Genomic DNA, 9,777 nt, shown 5'->3' on the forward strand with positions numbered 1-9,777 from the left:
CTTTTTTGGAGCTTACATTCCAGTGGTGGCAGACAGACAGTAAACAAACAAATGAGCAAAATAATTCTCAAGAAAATAATAATGGATGATATTTACCCAAGAGAAATGAAGACATATATCCATACAAAAACTGTACAAGAATGTTTATGGTAGATTTATTCATAATCACCCAAACCAAAAACAACCCTAATGCTCATTAACTGGAGAATGGATAAACAAAATGTGGAATATCTATACAATGGAATCCTTCTCAGCAATAAAAAGGAATGGATCACTGATACGTGCAAAAAAGTGAGTTAAAAGAAGCCAGACTTAAAACAGCCACATACTATGTGATATCATTCACATGACATTCTGGAAAAGATCAGTGGTTGCCAGGATCTGTAGGTGGAAGAAGGAGATAGATTACAAAGGGGCATGAGAGAATTGGGGGGTGACGAAAATATCCTCTATCTTGACTGTGCTGGTGGTGGTAGTGATGTGACTGTATGTTTGTCAAAATTCATACGAGTGTAAAAAATTTATTGTATATAAACTACACCTCAGTAGACCTGAAAAAAAGAAATTGGATTATGGGATAGTACTGGTGATTTCTTCAGATCGAGTGGTCAAGGAAGACCTCCTATAGGAAATGATGTGTAATATGTGAAATGCACTTGTTCAAAATCCCTTGTTCTATTATTACTAGGAAATAAAAAGAAGAAATGGAGAAATTTTTTTTCTTTTATTCTGAAAAACATGTGTTTTAAGTGAGAGAGAATTTATGCAAACCCCACCCATAGGAGGACTTACAAGTTCAAAAATGTAAATTTAGCCTGTTTTCAAAGGATGTTATTGACAGGCACAGTTCAAAAAACCTCAGCAGGGAGCCCTTTCCGGCTATACTCTATGTTTCATGATGAAGCTTGTGCTTTCCTTTTTGCCTCTGTGCATATTAAGTTGCCAGAAATTATACTTAATTAGTCACATAAAAGCCTAACACTTTAAAAGATAACATGTGAGAGACAAGGTCAAAGTTCTTTGCTGCCCTTCTCTCCCGATCCACTTGAAAGAGCCTTGCTGGGAAACCTCACTTCAACAGCACCTGCCCTCTCATCACTCCCAGAGGCTGCTGGCAGCTGTGGTAGTTCCATTGCCATGGAGAGACATGAGTTGAGTTTCCTTCCAGAGAGGGGCAGCATGTGTTTCAGAAAAATCAAACTATACAGAAGTTATGAACTGGCAGCTCATGTAAACTGGTTCCAACAGAAGGACTTTCTTGTAAAGCATTTCTAGAAGGATGCTTTACAAGAAATGAAATTAAGGAAGTCTTCGCTTGTGAGAAAGGGGCCAATCTCCTTGAAGTCAATGAAGCTGGGCCTCTAGAGTGGTAGAGGAGCCTTTAGAATTACTGGGGTGACCCCATTAGAAGGGGACTACCCTGGAGTCACTCAGGGTATTTTCCTTCAGAAGGGTAGGTTTTGGCATCAGTAGTTCCCACTGTCCAGAAAAGGGAAATGGAATCAGACTCTGTGTCTGATGGTTTCTGAAGAAAAGTTTCCAGTTCCCCTGAAGGAATTAAGACTTGGAATGAGGATGAAAGGGTTCTTTCTAATCTGACTCCATTCTGAATTTGTTGTGACAAAGTTAAATCCCATCACCTCTTTTGGGCTCTGTGTCAAACAAGGGTGTGAACTTCAAGATGACTTTTACTTCTAGCTGCTGGACTTTATCCTTTTGTCACTGCTCAAACATCAACCAAGGTGTCGTTATTGTACTCTTACTGAATGCAGAGTGGGCCTGGCTACTGTAGAAGACACAGATCCCTCTGAACTACCCCATATGATTAAGGAAGTATAAAACAAATCTCTAACAAAGACCTAGTAGTACAGGATAGACTAGGCATTTAATGAACAATACAGGCAGAAACATCTTGGGAAGGGAAAAAAATCAATGAAAGCAAAAGATCAGGGAATGCTTCATAGAAGAGAAAGGACTTGAACTATCCCTTGAAGGACTGATAGGATTTGGGTAGATGGAAAGCATAGGGCCCAGCCATCAGAGAAGGGGAAATGAAGTTAGAGAGGGGAGAAGTCTGGCGGCACACGTGGGAGGCAGTGAGAAGAGTTTGGCTAGAGCAGTGTTTGTTCTGGCAAGTCTTGGGACAGGAGGATATAAAAGAGAGACTGGCAGCTGGAAGAGGACCTACAAGAAAGAATGGAAAGATCAGACACAAGTTCACAGTGGAGATCTGGAAAGCTGACCCCTCATGTCTTTGGAAAGTCTCAAAACCTCATCAATGGGATGCCTAAATTCCCCAACCCTGTGACTGCAGATGATATGGGGCTGCTTCATTTCTTCCCTCTTCACTTGTGTGTGTCTTCCAACAGAAGATATTTCCCAGCCAGAAAGAGCCTGTGCAGCTGGGAGGCATTTGATATTTGCCTATCTGAGGAATTCCTGATACCCTCAGTGAGAGAGAGGAGTAAACGTGTATCCTGGGGAAGAAAATTGGACCCCAAAGCATATAGCAAACTGTTTTCTAAACTGTCCAATAGCGCCCTCTGCAATGACTGAAATGTTCTGTATCTCCACTGTCCAACAGAGTAGCCACTAGCCACATGTGGCTACTGAGCACTTGATGTGTGGCTGGTGTGATGAGGAAATGAAATTTTCCATTTCATTTAAATTAAATGCAAATTGAAATAGCCACATGTGGTTAGTGGCTACCAAGTTAGACCATACAGCTCTAGATGTTGGGAAAGCTACAAACCATGTTATCACATACATTCCTTGCAGAAAATTCAAAGAATCTGTACTTCAAGAAGCTTGCAGAAATATCACACCTTCCTGTTTCTTTCCACATTCCAAGTAACAAAGAAACTTATAACCAGTCTTTCCATAGAATGAAACAAGAATCATGTTACAGTGGAACCGCCATATCCATCTGTCCTTAGAATCCATTCTGCCAGCCGCATTCTAGTAAAAATAACACTGAATAATAGCACTGAAGCAGGCTTAATATAAGTTGGGCATTGTATATGTTGTCAACATGAAATTCAGCTTTAAACCTTATTGGAAAAGAAAACACAAACCACTCTCACCCTTTTTCTGTTGAGGGTCCAATTCAGATCTCAAATTTCATTTACATAATAATGAGGCACCTAGCACAAAGGTGGACATCTAATAGGAAGGACCAATAATGTAAAAAATATCTCCATCTATCCAACCATTCATCCATCTATCCACCCATCTGTCCACTCATACATGTAACCCACCCAACCAGCCAGCCAGCCGTCTATCCATCCATCCACCCATCTATTTATCCCCTGAATCTATTTACTGACTCACAAAAAATAGTTTTTCTCTCATCTACCCAGATGAGAGCTTAATAGAGAACAGATGAGCAGATGACTATGTGATACATTATTATTATTATTATTATTATTATTATTATTATTTTGAGATGGAGTCTTGCTCTGCAACCAGGTTGCTCACTGCAACTTCTGTCTCCTGGGTTCAAGCAATTCTCCTGCCTCAGCCTCCCAAGTAACTGAGATTATAGGCACCTGCCACCACACCCGGCTAATTTTTGTATTTTTAGTAGAGACAGGGTTTCACCATGTTGTCCAGGCTGGTCTCAAACTCCTGACCTCAAGTGATCCACCCGCCTCGGCCACCCAAAGTGCTGGGATTACAGGCGTGAGCCACTGCACCCGGCCAATACATTATGTTTAAGAGTATGCTTTCAGATTAATCCTCAAAATAGAATGAAGAATAAGAATGAGGAAAATTGTATGCATTAACTAAACATAATTTTAATTAGTCGGTATTTATTGATCACCCATTTGGTACAAGAAAACTTGTGGTGCACTATGGAAGATTTAAGAATATATTAAAAATCTCTGCCCTCTCACATTCTTAATAATCTACCTAAAAATGTAAAGCAATGAATATGTGAGAGGCTAAAATAAACAGACAAACAAAACAGTTCAAAACAGCAATATAAAAGGTGTCACAAGATAATTCATGTCTCAGATAATAAATCTGATATTTCAAGGGGGTCAGGAAATTTGAGCTAGAATGGCTCAACTTAGGGTTTTAAGGAGGAGATTTGAATCAGATTCTGAATGATAGAGAACAAGATAGAAAAAAAAAAAAAAATCACAAGATTTTAGAACTTGAAGGGACCATAGAAATTGCCTAGCTCAACTCCATCATTTTATAGATGATTAAACTAAGGTCAGAGAGTTAAGTGACTTAGTCCCACTTTCTCATATGGGTAGTAATGGCAGGAAAATGTCTAAAATACAGGTTTGTTGATACCCATTCCTAGCCCATACGCCACATGGGATGAGGAATAGTCTGTATTTAGGAAAGGAGAAAGCATGCTGGAGAGTGGGTGGGACACAGCATAAGCCCAGAAACAAAGCCAGGAACACATCAGTGCAACCACTGTGTATGAGGATGTCAGTGTGTGTGTAAGGACAGAAAGCATGGGAGGAGAGGGAGGATGGGGATCAATATTGAACGTGCTTGAATGCAAACCTGCAACTGCTCAGCTGTGCAAATCCCCAGAATTCTGGTTTCTGGGACTGCCTTGAAGTCTCCCTTTTACCCGGTGATGCCAGTACAAACTTTTCTAGAAACTTGATATTCTTTTCATATTGACAGACTCGAATTCACCCAGTGATGGGGGGAAAGGAAGCTGGAATGAGGACTGGCAATGCTGGGCAACGTATAGGGGGCAGGGATGGATGATTATCACTATGTGCTCCACTCATGCCTCAGAACCCTGAATTTAGTAGATTTAGGACAGGGCCTAGGAATCTGTATGTTTTTAAAGCTCCCCTGTGATTCTGGTGACCATCTGGTTTGGAGGGTCTTCTGATTCATTCACTCTTTCACCAATCTACCTAATACAGACTACCACCTTGAAAACTGGCAATATTTAGTAAATATAGGCCCCTATAACCCAGCAGTTTCACTCGCAGACATATACCCAAGAGAAATAAACACTTATGTTCCCCCAAAGACAAGAATAAGAATGTCCAGAGCAGGTTGTCGCCATCCCCCAAACAAAAAACAACCCAGTGTCCATCGGTATTAGAACAACTAAATAAACCAAAGTATATTCATACAATGGAACACCACACACAATGAAAAAGAATAAACCACTGTTACACGTATCAATATGGGTGACTATCACAGAGATAATGATAAGCATAAGAAGATAGATGCAAAGGAGTACTTGCTATATGATTCCATTTATATGAGATTAAAGAACTGGCAAAAATAACCTATGGTGATTGAAATCAGAATAGTGATTGCCTCTGTATGGGGGTATTAACTAGGAAAGGGCATAAGAGAAACTCTGGAGGATGCTGGAACTGTTCTGTATCTCTATCTGGTTATGCAGTTCTATAGACATATGCAAAAATGTGTTGAGCTGTTACTTGTTCAGTTTACTGTGTATATAGATTACACCTTGTTGAGAAGAAAAAATATAGAATTTATATTCACCCTGCCAACCTCATGAGATATAAGATAGAAGAATCTCATTGCTTTCAAAAATGAGATGAATAGAAAAGTACAGTCTTAATCATTTAGCTCAATACCTATTCTTTCTGTTGGAATTGGTTAGATGCACTGCCTGTGATTCAGGCAATCCATCAGCTTTTAAAAGACTTAGCAAAACACAAAAAGTTAGCTATATGGGAGCTTCTAGTAATTTCTGAACTTGGCAAAGACAGGCAGTAACTACAAACTTACTGGGAACACACTGGAGCTGCGAAGGAGTGCAACCCGGCTTTTGAAAGAGCTTTCCCTTTCTGTTGATGGTGGACTTGGTCTGCTTTGAAACTCCAGAGTTCCCTGCAGCTGCATCTTTACATTCCATGCCCTCACTTTCCTTTCTGTTTTTCTCTCCAAGAAGAGTGTAAACACCATCTGTACCACTGCACTCCCCAACCCGGAAACCAAAATCTCTCCTTCCCATTAAGAAAATTACCCTCATCCTGAAGAGCCCTCGGCCATTGGTAACAAGCCACAGCCCTTCTGCCACCTCCAGAGTTTGCCAGCCATGAATCAGTACATGAAACTGTCTGTGGTCATTGGTATCTGTGGGCAGATGTGCAGGGTTAAGAGCAAGCCAAAGGGGAATGGAGAGGATGGAGAAACGCTGTCGAGTCGGTACAATGTGAAAACCTTACATCTATGCTATTACTTTTCAGTCGTTGAAAATGTCGTGTGCTGGGCAGTGTGCTTCAGGTAGCTAAGCATAAACACATGTCCATAAATACTGATAACACTATCTTTGTTTGTCCATTACTCAACAAAGCCAGATCACCTGAGGACTGTTTGTTCCTCTACAAAATGAAAATCCAGCACCACATGTATTAACATGTGGGACATTTTCTTCAGAGTATAAACTTTCAAGAGCAGCGTCTATGTCTTTTCTGGAACACTCTCAAATCCTTCTGTATCTTTAACACATAACGTACAGTTGATTATAAGTGAAAAATTTATAGTCTCAGGTTCATTGCAGCAGTTTTTCTGGGTTTGACCATATGGCCTATGCTGTGTCTGAAAGTCTATTCATTACTATGTCCAATTTCCAGAATACAGAAGTGCATAAAGTATGTTATTTGTGTGAACAATCTGCAGCTATTTCTTGACTTGTTAATTCAGGCAAGTGTTTTTTTACATGCTAGACACTTGATAAATGTTCAAAGAATGAATATAAAGTTTTAAGACTGAATAAATGTAAACTTTTATGCAATGTGCTCACACAAGAAATGCAATTTGCAAATATGTATATTTCCCAGAATAAAAAACTGTAGTGAACTCCCTCTTTCTCCCCACAATAAGCCCCAAAAATATGGTATATGGAAGTATTGTCAATAAAGATATTAAAATTAGAAATCAACCTTGAATAGAGTTTTCTCCAGAAAATTTTAAGAACTCAAATAATGCTTGATTTCATTTAAGAGAGACTTAGAAAAAACGGCACACAATTGTTCTATCATAGAGAGTCAAATACAAAACCAGCTGTGAGGAAAGTTAAACTGTCTGAGGAAAATGAATTTCAGAGAAATGAGGCTTATTTTCTCCTCTTGGTTATTTCTGAAAGAAGGTTTTGAAGAAATCCAGTGGAACTTTCCTGTTCTCTGAGGGGTTTGAATTGCTTCGAAAAAACATTTGCCTGAGGTGTAAACTCTGTTGGGCGTGATTGTCTTTCTCACTGGTCAATTAATTTTGCAAGGAGGGAGAAGTTAGGTAAAGGCAATGCTAAATAGATATGTCTCCAGAAAAAGACACCTCAGTTTTCTGCTTAGAGATTTTATTTTTCTCATCTGTCTCCTTCTGTCGCCATCATTCACTTACTTTTCTTTCTTAAACCAATATGTTACACTCCAGAAGTCATCCCCACAACAAAAACCTGCCTGGAAGGGAATCCGTGTTTGAGTAAAACTTCCCTTGTGCAGTCAGCTCCCTGTCCCGACATGATAGGTCGTTTACCCAGGCGTCTACCTCCCTTGGAGAGCATGTAACTTTCAGCCGGTACTTACCTGTCTGCCGAGAGCGCCGTGAGTGTGAAGACAGACACCCCAACAGAGGTAAGCTGTATAAAGGGGATCAGTTTGCAGCCAATCCTGCCAAATAGCCATCTGTCAGCCAGGTACCTGCTGGCATCCACTGGAGCACACGTTATTAGGAGGAGCAGGTCTCCCAAAGCCAGACTGGAAATGAACAGGTTTGGAACGTTTCGCATGGACTTGACTGTACAGAAGATCTTGATCAAAGTGATGTTGCCAATGAGGCCTATCAGAATGATAACCCCATAAACTGCAGGGATGACATAGAGGATCCCCGGGTGGGACCAGTCGTCGTTCACGGGGAGTTCCACACTGTGATTGGAGATGTTGCAGTGCACGAAATGGTCCACTTCCAAGTTCAGAAGGAAACAGTCATTTAGAGCCATCTCTAGATTTTTTTCCCACCTGAAAGTTCCCTTAGATGCTATTTCTTAACTATTGATTTTGCAACCGTGAAGATGAAGATGAGATCTGTGCTGGGCTCTTTGTCTTCTTTAATAAAAATACTCTGAGTGCATATATACTAACTATGGTATTCAAAACTCTCTGTCACTATTTTGACACTGGTGCTGCTCTGGCTTTCACATGACCGGTGCAATACAACTCTAAATTCAATAAGTTAACAACAACAAAAACTTAGCCACAGAAAGGCTTAGAATTAAACCTACTCTGCGTCAGTTATTTCTACCTCCATTCTAGTCTGAGTCTCCCTGGCTACAGTTTACTAAGAACTTTTGGCCTGCTATTTTCCCACAGCGTCTTTCCTGATATTTAGAATCTGGAGGTTTAAAGTGGGTAGAAAAAAACTGCACTGAGAAATCCTCAAATCCTATAGGCAGGATGCTTTGCACGTCACGGGCTTCACCAGCAAACAGCAGCTCCGCTGAGCCGAGGCTTTGAAGAGGAACCAGTGTTACTTATAGACAGAGAATGCCAGCCCCCTGCTGGACACTTCAATCACTGCCCAGTTGCCTGCTTTCTCCAGATGAGAAGCAACCAGCCGACTGCAGTTCCTACCTAGCTTAACAGATACCTTTGGCTTCTCATGTAAGCACATAGCACCCAGGGTAGGTATTTAATAAATGTTGCTAGCATTCTGCAAAGGCACTGGAAATCTTTCTGATACTATCCCCATGAATCCAGATGGGAATTTACATCTCATTTTCTCTAATTCATTAGAATGACATGTTAATATTGCTATCAAATGAGGTCTGTCTTTGAATTAAATGCACACTGATGCACAGGGTGTCCGTGTGTGACTTATCCCACTCAGTCTTCCCACTGCCTCTTTGAACAGGGACTGCTCCTCTGAAACACATGCACAGACTCACACCTTAAACCTTCAGCAACTGACATCCGGAAAAGCCAGAAGCACAATGCACACATGCTCTTTCCTGTAGATTTGCCAAGCCATTCCTATTCTGTTTACCAGGGAGAAATTAAATTGGGAACCAGCTGTATTCTTAACTCTCAAAGATCAATAGTCTTTTCCAGAAAAATGGGTCTTTTCTCATCTGATCTAAAAATTTTATGAATTGGCATTTTGATGCAGCTATTTGCATTTTTGAATTGAATGTTTGCCATGTTTTATAGCAAATATCCTCTTTATAGCCCTGTGTGGAAAATAAAGAACTATAAAAGAGTGATAGATACAATACTGAGGAATTGAGGGGGTGGTAAAAGAAGTAAGTTGTAGTTGAAGGAGTGCTAGGAAAAGCTTCATTGAGGGAGTACTATTAGAATCAGGCTTAGACCTTTAGCTAACGACTTCTAAATACATTATTAGAGTGCGTCTTTATGGCTTATGTGAAGCCAGCTCTTCCAGCTACACGGCGTGAAGCCAGTCACTAACAGGTAAAGTCTCGTTTTTCAGAACCCATAAGGAATGACAAAACTTGCACTTACCATGCCAGGGCCCACAAAGAAAGTCCCCCAAGTGTGTTGTTATGGACATTTCCAGTGGCAGGTTCCAACACTGAGGCTGCTGCCATGCTTCCTATGTAAATATGAAAGACTCAGCGCTCCTCTCTGCCGGCAGGAGGGAGACTGATGCTGCATGGCTAGAGGTGGAAGAGCTTCTCGGCAGAGATCAGTATCACCAATAATGAGCCGATAGCCATGAGCCCAGTGGTGTTGATTAGTTGCTAGCAATGTAGCTTAATGATACAGTACACAAGCTCTGCTTCAATCCTGGCTCCCT

General features: G+C 40.7%; 1 protein-coding gene across 1 annotated transcript in view; it reads right to left on the minus strand.

Annotated features, from left to right (window-relative positions):
- The window catches only part of GRPR (gastrin-releasing peptide receptor), a 30,394-nt gene extending 21,780 nt beyond the window's left edge, over window positions 1-8,614 (minus strand). Inside the window, exon 1 of the mRNA XM_011995524.1 lies at window positions 7,551-8,614. Coding sequence (XP_011850914.1) covers window positions 7,551-7,963 — 413 coding nt within the window. The 5' untranslated portion in view covers window positions 7,964-8,614. The remainder of the gene's footprint in view (window positions 1-7,550) is intronic.
- Between the last annotated feature and the right edge of the window lie 1,163 nt (window positions 8,615-9,777).

This window comes from Mandrillus leucophaeus, unplaced genomic scaffold (genome assembly GCF_000951045.1).
Source record: "Mandrillus leucophaeus isolate KB7577 unplaced genomic scaffold, Mleu.le_1.0 Scaffold490, whole genome shotgun sequence".
NCBI lineage: Eukaryota > Metazoa > Chordata > Mammalia > Primates > Cercopithecidae > Mandrillus > Mandrillus leucophaeus.